Consider the following 19,509-nt stretch of genomic DNA (forward strand, 5'->3'; position numbering starts at 1 on the left):
TTTAGCTATTTAGGTCTGAGCTGGAGCGACTTTGAATCCTTGAAATACTTGTTTTAAGCTAGCTGGTGTCGTGCCACGAACGAAATCCACTCGCAGCCATGGACTAGCGATACGTTGTCATGCCAACGGTTACCGCGTCTCTTTTGGCTTAGGAACGGCCAGAATCAAGGACGATCTTTAAAATGGGCGAGTCCACCCCTCATTCTTTGCGACTTGAGCGAGAAAAAGAAAGCGAAAGCCGGTTTCACAATTCATTGACAATGAAATAGGCTAATGCTGCAGCGACCATGACGTATTTGCTCCAAAGCGTGCGGAAAAGGGCGCCGCCATGTTTGCCGACGCAACCCGGCCACAAGCAAATAAAGGCCCCACGCTATTTCTCAAATTTTACGTTGGGGGCGAGCGCCAGCCCTAAACCCAAAACGGAGTTTGGGTTCGGCGCATGTGCAGTGGTGAGCCCCCATTTCTTTGGAGCCCCCAAGCTTTGGGGCGCCCTATTCTAAAACTCTCTAATGACGCGAAAAGCGACAAAACGAAAACGATGAGTAAACTCAAACAATGATATCACGAAACAAAACGATGTAACTCGACGTTTCGAGCGAATGACGACGCCAGAGAACCCGAACCCTTCATTCCTCGCCTTCAATAAAACTGTCTGCAAGCTATAAATGAGCATGACGTTTCGCCTTGTCAGTTTCACATACACAAAGCAAATGCTTTGTTAAAAATTTCATAAAGACTGTAGTTGGAGTCGCCACAATTTTTTTGACCAAAATTATTGGAAACACAATTTGTCTGAAAACGATCATCCGTGCATTTATTAGGTATCCTTCTTTATTAGAAAATAACCACACTCGGCCTTTAAAATATAGCTTCCATAGAAAAGTGATATATGTCGATCGTTTTATTAGTGAGAAGCCGCGAGCATAATTTGGGCAAACGAGCGCATTTTCATTCGGGCAGCTGACAAAGCAAGCTTGATAATTATTATGTCCAGTCCTGTACGTACCGTCACAGCCGTATATAAAGAAAGTTTGGCAATTCCGTGGGAAGTAAAGGAGGCAAATGAGGAGGTGCGATTGACCGAAAGCGGGCTGGGCATGTTCCAGGGCGTCTTCACAAATTCGAATGTGGCCAACCAGAAGTCTGAAATATTACTCTGGCGGTAGTCGTGAGATACAAAATTATAATAAGTATGTCGGAGTAGCTCTCGGAGAGTGAAAATATGATGCACCTGATGTTTCAATCACGGTCATCTAAAATCCTGGTAGAAGAGCGTGACTAGCGGAATGATCGACATAATTCCTACGCCAGACGCCGAAGGCCGCGAATCTGCCGCCCAAAAGGTCACACTCAACGGGAGGAAAACAGATTTCGTGCGGCACATTCGTTTTTCACCTCTTTGTGCATGATCATAACCGAAACATCTCGGGCACCATATTTTCAACTTTAATGAGCTACTACATCTAACCCATACGCTCTTATTAAAACTGTTTCTCGCTACCACCGCTAGGGGATTCTTTTCGTCATCTCGTTGGCGAAGAGAGCATGCCAACCATGTTGAATATACCTGAGACTGGGGTAGAAAAGAACATAAAAGTCGAAGAAACAGAACGGGACAGGACGACGTCTCAATTTGAGACCTCGTCCTGTCCCGTTCTGTTTCTTCGACTTTTATGTTCTTTTATGTCCAAAGTCAACTTTGGCAGTGGTGGTGGTGGTGGAAAAACGCGATGACTCAGCTTACACCATGCATTTTACAGACGCCATCGAACTTGTCAACTCATCGCGTGAAAGTGATAATAAGTAGCCAGGACCACAAACCGTGACATCACGGCAAGGCAAATCCTTACCGTGATGTCAAGAATGAAAACTATAAAAAGGCGTCCCCGAATGAACTCGGCGCTGATAGGCGAATACTATTACGTTCCACACAATGCACGAAAAATACACACAATGCACGTTCGACATTTCTAAAATCCGTCACTGATTTTTGAAATGGTAACTTTTTCGAGAACGTTCAGGCTCTTACCAGGGTACGCAAAAATCATTCTCTACGCAACTCCACCCCGGCTGGGAAGGAACAGAAGAGATGCGATAACAGCAAAACGTAGTTGAAACATAGAAGAGCAACAGTTGACTGCCGGGAAAACCGATAATCAAGAAGCCCCCTACTTCCTGTGGTACATTTAGGCCCTGGAATTCGGGTATTCTCCAACGCCATGCGACATATTTGCATGAAGTCATCAGGAGCAGCCTAGAGCCGAGATGGAGGGACCGAGATCCCTCTATGATGAACGAGAGCACTCCCTCTCCTTCTCTCTTTCTCTCTCTCTCTCTTACTCTCTATTCGGACAGCTCTTCGAGTAAAAATACATCTCGTGACATGCAAATGACGCGCGTGCCCGGGCTCAAGATGATAACGCGAGGTTCTCTCGGAGGCCGCGCATATCGGCACTTGATGGGAGTCATCTGCATAATGGCGAAACACGGACACGCTCCGCACGCAGCAGAACAAACACACAGCGAAGACTAATAAACGGGAAGGAAGAGATTGGACAGAAGGATGAAGATGCCTCTGTCCAAGCGGTTATTCCGCCGCGGTTAAGGTGTACCTTTTGATTCTCGCTTTTATATTTGCTTTCGTTCCCTGAGTCGCTTCGTCTGCCTCGTCGCGGGCTGCGAGAACGGCGCAGAGAAACGATAACACGCGACGGCTTCCCGTGAACATCGTCGTCGCGCGCCAATCTTTTATCACGATCCCCGAAAACGATATAAACAGCGGGAAAAAAATGGCTAGAACACGGATAGCCAGTTAAAGGAGTCCTCCCAAAAGTTTGTATCACTTTGTTTAGTTTATGGAGAGAAGAAATATCCGAATTCGCTTCGCAGATTCCGCGCATCCTAGAAAGCTTTTCGTCTGGAAATTTCGTTCCGGATGCCTGGAGGGAAATTGTACTTTTTCTTTGCTTATTATCTTTTCTTCTGGCGTTCGCTCGTTGGTGTCAGTGTCTGCTGACTTGGAATGAAAGCCGAACGAGGCCTAGGGGTACGTCGCTTCCCTCAGCTATTCAGCGAAGTGGTCGACGAGCGTTCTCGAGTTTTCCTACCGTGCGCGTTGAGTGCTTTCGACAGGCTCGCTTGAGCGACGCGAGTTTGCGTCCGGAGGCCGTGTCGTCAAACGTAAAAAGCTTGTCAACGGGTTTCATGATATTCTTGTTTTTCTTTGGCTGTGTTGTTTGTATCTTACTCTGTTTACCTATATCCGGTAACCATATTACTTACAGTTCTTACATCTTAAGACAAAAGAAAATATATAAACCAGCTTGTCTCAAATAACTGATATAACGTTGTCGCAGGTACATCATTTGAAAATACAACTGGATTTTGCTATTTGGAGAGCTTGCGGCGTGTGGTGTTGGAATTAATAAAATAAAGTGTAGGCAACCCACTGAAGGTTCTTTAAGGGCTTTAACTGGGATGCTGCTTGTCAAAGTGATAATACGTCTGGGTAAATGTTGCATAAGGTCATATATGTTGAATACAGCTTATCAGCTTAGAAGCGAAAAATGCTCCAGTGAAATAAAACTGTTAGAAAGCAGCTGACGCCTGTGGTTTGTCGATGACGAAATTGAACCAATTTATAAAGACCCAGCTAAGCTGTGGAATGCTATGAGAAAATTAATGTCAATAAATCCGGTTTTCATCCCTGAAGAACTTAAAATAGGTGGTACTCCATATACGCAAGCTTTATTGGCAGATAAATTTAATACACATTTTCTGTCATCTGGTGCATGTGAATCAGCGACCGTATATGATAACCATTACTCATCTGTTCCGGTATTAAGCTCAATATTTTTAGAACCAACAGATGAAACAGAAGTTCGCAACATAGTAATGTCCCTCAAAAATAACTGCGCAAGTGGTGTTGATGATATCAAGGTTACCGCTATTAAAGCAGTAACGGGGTTAGTGTTGCCTCCTCTTGTTGATCCTTGTAATAAAATATTGGCGTCTGGTATATTCCCAGAAAAAATGAAAATTGCTAAAGTCAGTGTTATCCACAAAGGAGGCACATATGAGAACCTTAATAACTACAGGCCTATATCTGTACTACCACTTTTTTCTAAGGTTGTAGAAAAAATAATTGATTCAAGATTTTACAGGTTTTTTTACTATTAATAATGTTATAACTGACAAACAGTTTGGTTTTCAGAAAGGGAAATCAACCGAATCAGCCCTAATATATATCAAAGATAAAATAATTACTAATATAGAAAACCATGCATACACCATTGGGATTTTCCTGGATTTCAGAAAAGCGTTTGGTTCAATAAAACATGAAATTTTACTGGAGAAACTATCGGCGTACGGACTTAGAGGTAATGCACTAGAATTAATTCGCACCTATTTATATTCGCGTTCTCAATATACGATACTTAATGGATTTCAATCTAAACTCGCACCGATAATATATGGCGTTTCGCAAGGTTCCATACTGGGGCCTCTATTATTTGTAATTTATATAAACGATATTGTGAATATACCTGAATCGCGTGATATTATTTTATATGCAATGTCTTTTTTTCTAGTGGAAATCTGGATTAGCTCGAGGAATTTGCAAATAGTTGGCTGAGTAAATTATTATTGTGGCTAAAGCGCAACCAGCTTAATCTTAACACTAGTAAAACAAAATATGTGTTGTTCAGATAAAAAAACAAACCTATTTCGCGTACATTGAACATCTTTTTTGACCGGGAAAAAATTGAAGGCGTTAATTATCACAAGTTTCTTGGTGTATGGTTTGAAGAAACACTCAGTTGGACTGTACACATAGAAAAAATGAGGGTTGATATTGCAAGAGCAGTAGGAATATTAAACAAATTCCGACAGTTACTACCAAAAAGGGTGAAACTGCAATTATATTATTCGCTGGTCTACTCACGCTTACAGTACTGTATGTTAGTATGGGGAACCACTACACAAACGAATAAGGAAAAACTATTTATTTTGCAAAAGAAGGCTGTTCGATTTATTGAGAACCTTAAAAGGTACGAACACTCATTCCCAGCATTTCAAAAGTATAAAATATTAAATATAGATGAAATCCTGCTTCTCAAATTATCTATTTTATTTTTAATAAAACTAGACAAAACGAAGCGCCCTTTCTTTATATCTTCAATGAAACCTCGGCAAATTACAGTCTTAGAAATACGCAGTATACGAAGCCCAGGGATCGAACTAATTACGGTACACAGCACCTTACATATCTCGTACCAGATCTACTAAACAAACACCCAAACATAACAGAAATGGCCCAATCACACATTTCGTTTTTCCATTTAAAAAAAAAGGATTATAGAATACATACTAAATCACTCATGATCTGCAGTTAGTACGAAGTATACAGTTGTGTGTTGTTGTCTTTGTTGTGGATATTAAAATTGCTGCATCTTTGTATATTTATTCTGTTTATTTTCCTGTGTCTCCTCCGAGTGCTGTGAAAGAGGGGCTGGAGCCTCGTCAGAAGACAACTCGTCTTCTTTTGCCCCAGCCCCCCGGACCCTTTTTTCTTGTGTCTGAAATAAAAGATACATACATACAAACATACATACATAATATATTATTTTTCGCCAACAAGGTATAAACGACTGCAAGCATAGCCACTGGCCGCCGCCATGTCTTGCTCTGACGGACAAGCCCGTGCAATTTCAAGCCGGTTAGAGCTATGTTCACGCGCGAGCTGCACGTGCTAGCACTTCTGGGGCACCAGTCGGGGCGCCATGCTTTCCCAATTGTATATACTACAGGAGACGCTGATAATTCGTTTACAAAAGCATTGTTCATACATCTTTTTGTATTGTTGAACTTTTTTTTATAAATTACTTTATTCTGTTAAGTGTAGGAAGAAGCCACGAACAGCGTCTTAGTATTTACATTTCTGCACAGAGCGATTTCCCACAACTTTTCTCTTCGTCCACAAAAACTCATCTTCACCATAGGGAATATAGAAAGCACGCCACCCGGTTTGTTACCTCAATTTATTGGGTAATGACTAATCTGCAGCATTCCAAATGCAAAGGTTTAATAGCGCCTACCACGTAATTCGAGCTTATGTCGTTTAACTGTATGTTATAATTTTCTATAAAGAATACACAATAAAGAGTAGCCTCTTTGGAATAGAATATCTCGTTACAAGAATATCAGCAATGCCGTACCATTTCTTTTTTTTATACCGCTTAGCGCTCCCGAGACCTTTGACCTAGATGAATTTGCAAGCCAAACCTACGTAAAAAGTTTACGTATTGGCCTGCATAGTGGTAACTAAAACTCCCGTGAATACTAACTCTTGCGCTCTAAAAAATGACTCATTTAATATAATCGTTTTTTGAACTTCCCATAAAAAAATTTAGCAGTCACAGCGATAGCTTCCACACTTCACAACGAAGTCGTCGGGCATCAGCGTCTCATTCACGCACTGTGGGGTGCTTGAACAAAAGCGTTGGGAATAAACATCTGACCGCTTTGTTCCGAACGCTTTTGTTTCCTCTTTCTTTCGGAGTGAGTGAACGCGTGTCTCTCGGCACGGGCTCTTCGCATTGACAGTGATACAACGGCATTTTGTTTTCAGCTATGTTTCTGTTTTTTGTTTGTTTTTTAGAAAGCGCGTGCAGTGGACGTCGGGTACTGCAAAAAGTCATGAGCCATTCCAGTCTGTGAAGGTGTATGACCAGCGAAGCTCTTTAGCACACGACGCAGACTCGCCCCGAGGAGCCGGCGGAAAATAGACACGCGCGATGGGACCGCCACACCGGGGGAGCGGAAGGAAAGAAAACTAGGCACTCAAGCGCTTGGAACGAGGACAAAGACAGGGTGGTGCTAGCGTAGTCAGGGCCGACGCGGGTCGCAGAGTGGCAAATGATTGAGAATCCTTTATGATCTAACTGAGAGCCTGCTGATCTTGCTGAGAGTCTGCTGATAACTAATGTACTGAACAAACCTATTGCAAAATTATCCAGTTATCAAGGTGAATGCAGCGAATGGTGTTCCAGGTGCTGCACGTGCCGGCGTTGGCAGCAGTGACTGCTCCAAAGTAAAAACTTATAAAACAAATGGCATCTTGCTCGCGCGTACGTGAACGCTTTATTTTGATTATTTAATTCAAATCTTGTTTACGAGAAAGGCGTCCGTGCGTGGCGCATGCGGCGTTGCGAGCGTAGACTTTTTGGTTACGCACATGGAAAATGCACGAAACCCTAGCGAGAAACTGCTTCGCTGTAGAACCCAGGGTATAGAGCGGGTCATTAAGGCTGTGGCTTAACTCCGCAGTAAAAAATTAAAAAAAAATTAAAAAAACAGTTGTGGCTTTGTTTTCTAGTAGCATTTCCGCCTCGTACGCAGTGGACCCAGGCCCGATTTTGCGGTCGACGGCCGGTCTTTTTCAAAGGTTTTGTAACATCAACGACGGCCGCCCCACATCGCCAACCACAACATCAACAGCATCAACAACTACTATTACGACATCAACAATTGACGTCGTTTCCCGTGGGAAAGGCCCATAGCAGCTATCGCTGTACAAAGCTTTACGTTCTAATTTCCAGCGGACTCAAATTAAACGATCTATAAAACTGTGCTCGAAATGATACCGCGAATGTGTCGTCTCTAAAATGGCACCCGTCCTCGTGTTTCTGCTCGAGGACGTATTTGCGAATGTCAAACAATCATATAGCATTGTTATATCTGCATGGCAATAAACAATTTGGTAAATAATACAAGCACCAATTAGCATGATTCGAGTCCAGTTATAGGCGCTGCACGCGCTGTCGCCTGCAGCAGTACATGTTGTAAAAATAACTAAAAAAAAAGACGCGGTTTTAAACAAACGCCATTCTGCAGATGCGTTCGGCAGCGCTTTATTTTGGTTATTTACTTCAATTTCTTATACTAATTTAGCGAACGTGTCCCAGCATTTTCCTTGGTGCTTAGGTAATTTGGCGAAAGTACCTACGTCGACTGCCTATTTGGCAATGAGCGTGTTCGGAATAACAACAAACGTGCATGCACACTTTGTGAATTCAAAGAATAGTAGCATTGTTCAGTAAAAACGCAAGCTGTTCTTTTCCGCTTTTTTTCATTTATATCATATTAGTTTTAGAGGGTAAGGGTCTAAAGTTCGATAACCCTTTCGTAGAACAGTGGATATTTTGTGATTTTATGTTGTGCTCTTTTGCTGTACATTTAAATAATAAGTACGTCAAACGCTTAAAAATAAAGTTATCTTCATCTTTGTGACGATAGCCAGTAACAGAAATACATTCAGTTCCACCCGAAATTCAGAGATGGTCATAGTTCCCCTACGTCTGCAATTTCCACATCTTTAATTTTTTTTTTTAATTTTTTTGTCAAAATATTAATAATTCAGGATGTGAAGCTTGATATCTTATGATTGGTTACAGAGCTTTCGGGATTTATTGAAATTTCTCATCGTTTTAATAACTATTCAAAAAGCCACCTACATGCGAATAACTAAGCATCCCAGTAATAGGTCCACAAATATTTCCTCCTAATACTTCCCCACTTAAAGCTTTGTTCGAGATACGGAACGGTTCCATATTTGTTTCAGTAAATACGTGCATACGATTACTTGAAATTTGAAAGGATGCTGTTGTTTCTTTATTGGAGAGGTTTACTCTTCCGTGTATAAGCCTAAACTATTAACAGCTCAATTTTAAGCCTTTATGAAGCCAAGTGTTTAACTTTGCCAAACATTCGATATGCAACATTACGGAATTTACTATATTTTGGGAAGCAGAATACCTGTTTTATCAAACTTTCTGAGCCAACCAAATTTTAATAATTTCTATACGTTCGTTAATGAAAAGAAAATGGTTGACTCTATAATAAATTGATTATTGAACGTCTTTGTTTTAAGCTCTCGCAGTTTCTTGTAATCTATGTAGAATGTAGAACATAATGAAATTAAGGGAATGAAATACACGACTGCCACAACAAAGTGGAACTTTACAAATGTGTGATAACTTTACCTAACAGCATTCACTATCTAAAGCAAATGAGAAACCCAGACCCTAAAGCAGCTGACTTTTTGAACTAACTAAACAAAATTAACTATCCTCCATTCCATTAGCTAACATAATCATAATGACTCATCTAGTACACAGAAGATCAGAAGGTCAGGCTAGAAGGTTGCATGTAAAAACCCCAAGTGAGCAGTAGTGCTGCATATGGAAAGATTGCCCTCTACAGCGGAGACACAAACCGTTTACTTTCATAACTGACTGACTCAGCACTATCTGAAGATGAAGCAACCCATTGGATTTGTACCTTTATGATCTTAATAAAGTCAAAGTAGATAAATTGACATATATGTAAACATATATATCACATATGTAGTGGTTAGTGTGACCCCACAAGACTGCTTTGGTGTAAATGCTAAATGTATTCGGTTACAAAAATTGGCTCATGAAATAAAGAAAACGAGAAATAAGTATGACTGGAGCCCGCTAAAAAGGATCCATGTCATACGACCGTGATTGAAAATTATTAACACTTCGGTTATCTTGCACCTTCCGTTGGCCGCACTGTCTTGTCAGCTCTTTTCGGGCGACGTTGCAGTCTCTCCTGTCACTGCTCTGCAGGCATGAATGTGTTAAGTCAGTTCATTTGTGACTGAGGTAGAAGAAAGAATGGCTGTCCAATGTGCAATTTGTATGCGGCTCTCGTAAGCCGAAATACATATCTATCTATTTATCTACAAGGGGAGGGGTCCTTGTTTTTGTGGCCGGAAGGGGTGTCTGATGCCAATATGTATACACAGACCTTGTGTACAGTTCATCATAGAAATGTTTTGTCGCAAAGAAATGTGTTTGAACGGTTACAGAAATTATATGAAGGATGCACAAGTGTCAGCCACAAAGGATCTGATGCACAAAAGATCTGATGCGCCTGCGTGTCGACGACTGATGACGACATTGAGCGTGCTTGTGAACTCATTCTGCCGGATAGTCGAGTGGCAGTGAATGATGTGATAAATAATTTACAAATCAGCCAAGGCTTTGCTTATGAAATAACCCATGACAGGCTTGGGCTTTGAAAAGTTTTGATAAAAATAAATTCTACCGGCACACTGACTAATTTTTAAGGACCATTCTATTTACTCTTTTTTTTTCTCTTTAGTTTGAAGTTGACACATTTTGTGCTGCCACCAGACAGCATGGATGCTAGGTTATATTATGCCATTTCTGAAATGTGTTTTCTCCTGTAAGCCAAGTTGTTGTTTTTGGCCAGCGATTTTTTTCTGGACTCTGTATCCTCCCTATTCATAGTTGCAACCGCCAGAGTGAGAGAAAACTGCAGTGTAAGCCTGTTGAGTGCCTATAGAGGCTGCACATGCTTGAACTTTTCTTTTAGTCTCGTTTCGGAAGGTGTTGAGACACTTCCGCAGGCCATTGTGGGACCTCCAGAGGGCACTGAAACGCTGAGAACTATCAGGAGATCGTTGTCGTCCCCAGATCGCAGTCAACCATTGGTCTTAGACGATGCTATTGCAACAAAAATTTCTATGTGGTTACCCAACTTGCGTTTAGAAAACAATGAAGTGCTAAAACTACCTCGGGATGGTCGTCGTCCTTGACTTGTAATCAATTACTGGTTTTAGACGGTGCTACTACGACAGAGTTTTCTATTTGGTGACCCAACTTGCCTCCAGACGGCACTGAAGTACTGAAAACAACCACGGGATGGTCGTCGTCCTCAGATTCTAGTCAATCGTTTTTCTTAGATAGTGCTTTTGCAACAACGCTTTCTATCTGGTGACCCAACTTGCCTTCAGAAGGCACTAAAGTGCTGAGATCTACATGGGATTGTCATCAACTGCAGATTGCAGATTAATCTATAAAACAAGAAGTGTGATCGGTAAAATTATTAAAAATATTTACACATAGAAACGTAATCTTGAAATGTTGTAAACAGACTGATGCTTAAGGAACTAGATCATGCAAAAATTACTGAAAAGATTTACGTAAGGGTGCTGAGGTTGTAATATTATTCTTATTCCAGACGCAACACTGACTATAAAACATATAAGTTTTTCTAACTTATGTCTCACTGTGCTTCGGTGTTTCTGATATTTGGGGCAGTTGCAAACCGACGCATGCAAACATTTTTATAAATGGGGGCTTTGCTTGGCTTCAGCGTCTTAGCCTGAATTGCCCTTTTCTATATAGGGAGTATACTGAATTTGTAGGAGGTGCATTCTTTGCGAGGCTGGCTGCTCATGGTAGAAATCAAGTAAACAAAGCTTAGAAACAACTAGCCAGGGAAGTGGAAAAAATAATTTATGAAGGTATTCATCGATAGCTGTAAAACAAAAGACCATGTTGAAGAACGTGTTGTGGAGTTGTTGTTAGCTAATATTTCAATCTCTCGGGTCACTATGACTTTTACCAAGCAATATGTTGTAAGCAAGACCGTCAGTGTCATGAAGAATATAGCCTGATAAGTCGAGTTTCCAATTGTGTATTCCATAAGACTCACTTCAAGGGTGTACAATAGAACAAAGAAGGAAGGGAAGCTTACAGTCATAATTATTAATATAAGTGTTCGTAACTTCTATGAACAAACGATTGTCCTTAATTATTTACATATGCACTAGACAGGCACAAATTTCTGCAGTTCAACAAATCTGTCGTTACGAATTGTAACTTGAGTGATTTGGTAATTCACATATAAAGACAAACAGTGGGAAAGGCAAACATTGAGATAAAAAATGTATGCTTTGAGTAAAGGGAGATTCTTTATGTGTAAAGGCATAAGGGAGAACGGCAACAAGTCGTTTATTCCGACTAGTTCAAGCCACCTTTTGTCATGACCTATTAAATAGATTTTCAAGTTCATATTTCAAGAGCTTCACCGACCAAGACAATAGAGACTATTGCATTAAAATGCGTCTTACAGCTACTAAAGCTTAAAATTTTCCCCAATTTGAAGGTTTAGGTTAATTCCTGAACCCTAGCAGCCTAGATTCCACCTCTTACCTCATACGTCTGATATAAATTAGGATAAGACGCGCAGGTAGAAAGAAACGATATATTTCAGAAAAAGAATTTTCAATAAATGCAGTTAAGGCCATAAAGAGGTTACGCGGAAAACTTTAGTGTAACCTTTGTGCATTTTCTTGATTATGCACTAACCAAACCACTCGGCTTTGAATCATCGGTTCGGGGAACCCGCGCGTGCTCAATCCGCTCACCGTGGGTGCCGTTTTCAGGATATTGGCGTTCTTTGTCCTATGTAAAGTTCACAAGTAATCCGTGCCTGTGGAGGGACACATGAAGTAAAAATGGCCGAGGCTGCACTGATACCTTACTTCGAACTGGGCAGTGTGAAACTGAAGTCCGTTTGAGGCTGCAGCAGATATTCAACGATGGTACAGCGAAATTCTGTCATCTCTGAGATTCACAAGTACGGTTTATGCAAGGACCCCTACCTAGCGATCTGATTTCTTGACGTCTTCTATTCGACTTTTTCCGGGCATTTTCGCAGCTGCCCTGGCGAGCTAGTCACTATTTTGAACTTCATCGGTCTTAGGCATGATTCTTGATTTTCGTAATCATCTTACGTGCCTACTCATTCTCGATGATGTTTTGTCTTCAGTGATTTAGCGAGTAGAGCGTCCTTCTCGCGTTCGGTGATATTTGGGTCCCCCAATGGCTCCTGAATCAGAATATTATCACGAACACTACTATCACCCTCAAAATATTATGTTTTCATTCGATATTAAACACAGAATCTCAGATTTAAAGGAATTTGATGTTTTATGCAAGCTTTGGCTCCTGTTTTTGAACGGTCAGCGTAAAAATGATTAAAAATGAAGCCGCTTAATTAGTTACGCACCGAAACAAACACAGAGAAATGCAGCCTCCGGTGCCGACTGCCACGGCGAAAAGTTTGTTTATATCACGTGATTCCTCTCTGGCAGTCGTACTCGTCTCTCTGAGCGTGCCCTAGTTCGCTCTGTTTGTCCCTACATATCCAACGCAAAACCAGCGTTTAGCTAGGGGGGCATCTGTATACCCGAGTTAATGTTGGTGCAACCGAAATTTAAGCCCATGCTTAGCCGAGCTCGGTTTAGGTCGTCGCTAACCCGACTTAGGAAAGAGCCGCTTTGGGTTAAGGTAAGCGACGTTGGTGCGACCGGCCCTACACTCTAAAAATTGCCTGCACGTTAACTTACCCGCAAAACACTCAAGAGCCAATCTCTGTGATCTACGAAATCAGCTCAGCGAATGATGAGGCGGAACATCATGTTAGACCCAAAATGTAGTCTGCGCTGTGGCATTACGCAATGGATAGTGTCATGCTTGCATTGCGTAATGCCACAGCACAGACTTAATTTTGAGATCTAAACAAATTTTCCGCCTCATTATTCGCTGAGCTGATTTCGTAAATCGCAGAGATTGGCTCTTGAGTGTTTTGCGGGTAAGTAGACGCGCATGCATTTTTGGAGTGTAAGTAGGAGACATTTTCCTTAAAATAAAGCATGCGGAAACCGACAAGTGTACGCATACATTAATTATTGTGTTAAAAGTGCTTCAAAAGTTCAAACTGGTTACGAGTAAAAAAAAAACACGGACTTATAGTACCGCAATACCAAAACGGGATCCTGAGATACAAATGACAAACAGAAACAAATATAGTCCCGGCGCTTGACGCCAATTTCTAACGCGCCCAGAGTGCCCGCCCATCTCACGTCACCACGCTCTTACAATCAGCCATTTTTCGCATCTAGGAGGACATCAGCATCGCATACGTCTCCCAGAAAATCAAACTAGCTGTCATGTCAATAGAAGCAAGAATTTTGATCATAGCTCGTGCAACTGGAGCAAACAAGCAAAGTGTAAAGCTACAAAGGAAAGAACCAGAAAGAGACAAAGAACGAGCAAGAGGGACGAAGCGCAGACCAGGCCGAAGATTGGCCTAACGCCTTCGCCTCGTCCCCCACTTGGCATTGGTTCGGTGAAAGATCCTTGCCCGGCTATGCTCCCCGTTTCGCTCCAGGCTCATCTTCGTCATCAGGGACGGCTATAAGTCCTTTCCCTCTCAGCGCCGTCGAAATGGCCTCTCTTGAGACTGGCAGCGCGTACGCTCGAGGGCCCAGTCAACAGAGGATGCGTCATTGCTGCCGTGTCCCCGGGCCTCTCGGGCACGTTTTGTTTCGTGTTGTGAATGTTGGGAAACGGTCCTTTTGTTCGGCGGGTCCCGGTGTCGCGAAGAGGCAATTTGCCAGCGCGATGCTGGCTATATTTCTTCGTTCCGCAGAGAGGGGCGAACACCGCAGTGTTGCGGTTCTCTCGATTGGATTTGCACTTGCTGAGAAATGGGCTCGTCGAAAATGTGGGCAATGCGTTCGGCATCCAATCCAGAAAAAAAGGTTTGGGGCTTTAGCGATCAATTTTAAACACGGCAAGAATGGAGAATCAAGTCAAATAGCATTTGCACGTATGTCGTCAGTTGTATAAACATCCATGGTGTCTTATACGGAAGTGATGTAGGCTAATGGCCCGACGCGGTGTTCAATTTAGTTTGCTAGATTTCGACGTTTGTTTGAAATATTTGTGACATGAAACGCGTAATAATTGAAAGGAACATATTGTATCGTTCTATAGAAATGTAAAGATGCATAATCTTACTTCGTATTTATGCCACTATATTTTAGTATAATGTTTAGCCATGATATCCCCAAACAGTAGTCTATTTTTCAACGTGCGAGAGCGCATTACAGATGCATTTCTTGATCTGCCTGGGCGCAGTTTCTTCAATAACCTTTAATACGCTACCACAAGCCAGTAAAAACTCAGGAAAAGCAAAATTACTTCAAATTGCGAAACAAAATATTGTTTTCACTCCTTAAACTTATGCTTGGCTGCATTTTTTGTGCTAGACTTATTTATTTACTTTTTTGCCTTTTTCTCAGCTTAATGCTCCCGTGGGCTTGGAGTGTATTAAAATAAATAAAAATATCCTAAAAAATAGTCAGAGTGCAGGCGAGCTGGTGTAAGTTGAACATGATTGTAAACCTGAGACTGGGCCCCAGTCTCAGGTTTACAATCATGTTCAAAATATACTAGTTGTTAACTAGGGTCATGAATATAGAACACCTCTGACCATAAATCTTACTGCAGAATTCTAAAGCCTCCATCATTCACTCTGATGTTTTAAGCAAGTGAAAAGCAGCACATGATAATATACATTCGTGCAAAATTATTACGATTAATTCTGAATGAGGGTTTAATACGGCGTTATATTTATGAAGTAGGCACACCACACACACAAAAACGAGTAAAATGTTTTGCAGCTAGCCTAACAAGACAACGTGTATTGCTATAATTCAGAGCTGTATTGTGGTGTTCATGTCTTGACAATGATGCATGGAATATGGATCTCAAGGCACTGAGAGCTTAAAAAACGTAATGAGTGGCTTATCGTGCTGTTCACTGCAAGATTTGTTGTTCGGCGTTCTTATCGTCTCATGATGCAGCCTCATTGGGCATGGAGCGAAAAGAGTGTGATCGGGAGTGGCCATGTACTGCACTAAGCTCTAGGTCACTATATATTCAGAAATAGGGCGAGAAAGTAAGAAGCATATATAAAGTGAATATTTTTCTCTTTAAAACAAAAATATACAAAAATTAAGCGAATTGACTTTCTAGAGACAGTGCAGTTGAACTCACGAACTTGAGAAGAACATAACTGTTGTTTTCAACAGGGTGCACTATAAATCAATTTTACCAATAAACGAACTTCTGTATCGCTTAAAAGCTGGCATCTTTAGTCAGTATATATGTACTCAAAGTATTCTGGAAGGAAATTGTTGTCAACTTAGTAAAGACATGCGAGAGTATGTTATAGTCGGGTACAACTTTATGTGGGAATACAACCTAAGGGGTACGGGAGCGCGTGCTTGAACGACGACTGAAGCTGTGCCCACGCACTCGCTCACTTCTGAAATGTCACTGAAAATTGTGCTCGTTTACATTTACTCTCAAAAGAGCTGTATTTTTTTAATTAGGAAGCATCCACCAAGTCCATTCCAATTGGGGTCCCATCGAATACTTTTTGGTATTTGATTCGATTAGTTGTACTGCGTGTCATATTTTGCAAAAGAGCCTTATGTCCACCTAACTCTGGTAAATTTACTATACAAATAAAAATGAGACATGCACACGTACCTAATATTTACTGAGGCTTTGAACAAAAATTGAGAAAAAGTGTCTTGAAATTAACAAACATCTTAAGTTAATAAAGCCTGCAAGAGAATGTCGACCGAAAGTTAAGTTAATGACTCTCCACTTCACACCATACTGGCGTGAAGTGGAGAGTCACTGCCAATCGGAGAAACGTACCTAGTATTTTTGCAAACTGCCATGTCTAAAATTGGCCCTGATGCATAATAGCTTCATATTCAGTATCACACGAAATTCAACTTAATTTGATAATATATTCCACAAAGCATTGTGATTACTTCTCCAAATACAGTTCAAGTCAATCAAGTTATAGTGCATGTTTACTAAAATTCGGTTGTTCGAAGAGCATCATTCATCTCATTTCATAATAAAAAATTGACATAGTATGGGAGAGTTACACTATGGGTGCTAAAAATCGAGGCTGAAATATAGAATACCTCCAAGAAAATGTTTATCAGAGCGAAGGGTAAAAAAAAGTAAAGATGTGCGTTCGTAGAACACACAATCTTTTACCGAACTGACAGACGCGCGCAAGCGCACTATTTGAGTTGCCTTTTGGCGCTAAAAAAATAGTGGTGAGAACTTCATGTGGATTGTTATGCATTAAGCATAAACTTATACATATATTCACGTATACCTTAGCGAACCATGATGCAATATCTCGCATATACCCAGCTTCATTTGTTTGTTTAATTTGCTTGTAGGACGTGCCTGAGAATGATAGAACCCGTTTTTTTTTTCTGCATCTTTGTTGTTAGCCTTTTTTGTCCATAATACTTTTATCGCTCTATTGAGGAGGTTCGCAAAATCTCAACCCGGATCTTTCGCAGCACAGCGCGGGAAACCTGCGTCCTTTGGAGGTGCCGGTATGCGGAAACTGCGGTGCAGCAACACGGAGAGTTAGTAAGTCTCCACACTTTCTTATAATCAAATCACCATTAATTCAGCATTAAACCTACCAACTTGGAAGTACAGGTTGCGCGCACCTGAAATTTCGAGTGGCCACGTGATACAAAAAAGATTGGTTATGTGTTATGCACAAAATCGAGTGGCATTCCTATTGGAAAGACCAGTTCAAACTGGTACCAGTTTCAAACTTGGTTATTGCTCCAGGTTGACCTGTTTCACAATTGTGGAACTGGTCAAGGTGGTTCTAACTGGTCACACTGGTTGACTGGTCATGGCGGTTGAACTGGTCATACTGGTTGTCTGGTCGTGATGGTTTAGCTGGTCATGGTGGTTGAACTGGTCACACTGGTTCGACAAAAAATATTTTCATTTGTTGACACCACCACTGCGCTTTGGAAATCTTTATTATACACAAATGTAGACACAATACGCGTACTACAAGCATCAGCTGAACATATATTGAGCGCATACAAGTGCACGGCACATATAAGCATAAGTACAACAGCACATTAACGTGATCGCTACTACCGAGCTCTGCGTTTCCGTCTTTTATACTGGTCGCTTTGAACGTACGGAATTTCTCGGTGACCGCCTAAGAAATAAAAAATATTCCCAGCATGTTGACTTTTTCCAGCAATGTCATACCTCTGAGAGTATTTTAGACATCCCAGGGGATTAATCACTTAGTAAAAAGTAAACGCACGATCATGCCGTAATCATTTGAAAGCCAATAAATCAAAGTGAGAAAGCCAATAAATAAAAGGAGAAAGAGGGGTCAAACTGGTAACCAGTTCAACCAGTTTGGCCAGTCCGGTGTCCGGTTCGGCGTCTGGTGACCAGTTCGGCCAATCCGCTGACCAGTTCGGCCAATCTGGTGACCAGTTTGTCCAATCTGGTGACCAGTTCGCCCAATCTGGTGACCAGTTAGGCCAATATGGTGACCGGTAAGGCCAATCTAGTGACCAGTTATAAGTCAATCTGGTGACCAGTTAGATCAATATGGTTACCAGTTAGACCACTCTGGCTACAAGTTAAACGAGTTTGATTTCCTGTCAGACCAGTATCACCAGTCCAAATGCCAGTTTCACCAGTCCAAATACCAGTCATACCAGTTAGATTTTCAAACTAGTCTTTCCAATAGGGATAGGTTTTTACGGGAGAGATGGAAGGGTGTTTTAATAATATGTGTTAATAAAATACCCGCAATTCGTGTGATAGAACACGAAAACACATATTTTAGTACGAATAAAATCCGTATAACTTACGGGTTATTCTGCGTGGTAAAATAATTCTTCATATGACTTATGCACATTGAAATGCACGTGCACGTACTTTGGTGCAGAGTACCCGGTCAGCTAATAAGCGCGATCTACAAAGGAAGCTTGGTGAGCGACAAGAAATGAAATATATCTACACGCTTTTGCACCGTGCACGCATAGCAAAATATTTGTTCCAACCGTACATTCTTTAAACTGGGCACGCGAACATCATCTCGCAAAAAGTTTGTATGTGCAACACCGGCCTGTTTTTCGCCTGCATACTGGTTTGCATGGTAGCTTCCAGGTGCCATTGCCAACGCAACAAACGCTGAGAACGTGATAGGAAAGGCTTGAGACGAGCGGGGTACACTCGATGAATAATGATTCTAACGAAATATATGAACGATGCTGTGGTTTCAGTTCGTATTTAGAAACAGGAGGACTTCCATGTTAGATAAAATCAAATTAAAAGCAGACGAATGTTTGTCTTATTTTGTCGTCTGTTCTTCGTTCGCTCCACCCTGCGAGCCTTTCGCGTCTAGTGGGGACATTGAAGTAGAAAGAAGTTGAGGCAACATACAGGCTCATGTCCGACAAAAAAGAAAGTCCCAAGGGAATCCGGAAGTAGAGGTCGCGGTCGGTGGGAACGTCCCCAAGGGTGCCCAAGTCCGTCCAATAGCGCCCATGGGTGTCCAAATCCGTCCAATAGAATCTTTTGGTTTTGTTCTTTTTTTGGTCATTGTTGGGAGCGTGTCCCTCCGAACCGAAAGTCTCTTCCGGCTTTATCTCTTGTGGCGTGATGTCGCCTCCATAAGGTTCCTACCTTCATGAGCAGAGATGTGCGAATAGATAGCAGACGACAAAATAGATCAAACATTCGTCTACTTATGAATTATTTTTGCTATCAAAGAGAATGGTTAATTTTTTTCCTAAATTCAAACTGAAACTGCATCATCGGCTATATCTTTTGTTAAAATCAATGTTTATCGCAGTTATCCTGCTCATCGTCAGCCTTTTTTATGACGTTCTCAGCGTTTTTGCGTTCATCGCGCCATCTAGGATCGAGCTCGCACAGCAGT

The 19,509-nt window shown here is 41.5% G+C and overlaps 1 protein-coding gene across 1 annotated transcript in view; it reads left to right on the plus strand.

The window, feature by feature from the left end:
- Nucleotides 1–17,166, plus strand: part of LOC121836999 — a gene marked incomplete in the record, with an annotated part of 283,006 nt that extends 265,840 nt beyond the window's left edge. Inside the window, 1 exon segment of the mRNA XM_042292201.1 lies at nt 17,093–17,166. Within this exon segment, the coding sequence (XP_042148135.1) occupies nt 17,093–17,166 (74 nt within the window).
- Nucleotides 17,167–19,509: the final 2,343 nt, after the last annotated feature.

This window comes from Ixodes scapularis, unplaced genomic scaffold (genome assembly GCF_016920785.2).
Source record: "Ixodes scapularis isolate PalLabHiFi unplaced genomic scaffold, ASM1692078v2 PGA_scaffold0__279_contigs__length_252992795, whole genome shotgun sequence".
Taxonomy (NCBI): Eukaryota; Metazoa; Arthropoda; class Arachnida; order Ixodida; family Ixodidae; genus Ixodes; species Ixodes scapularis.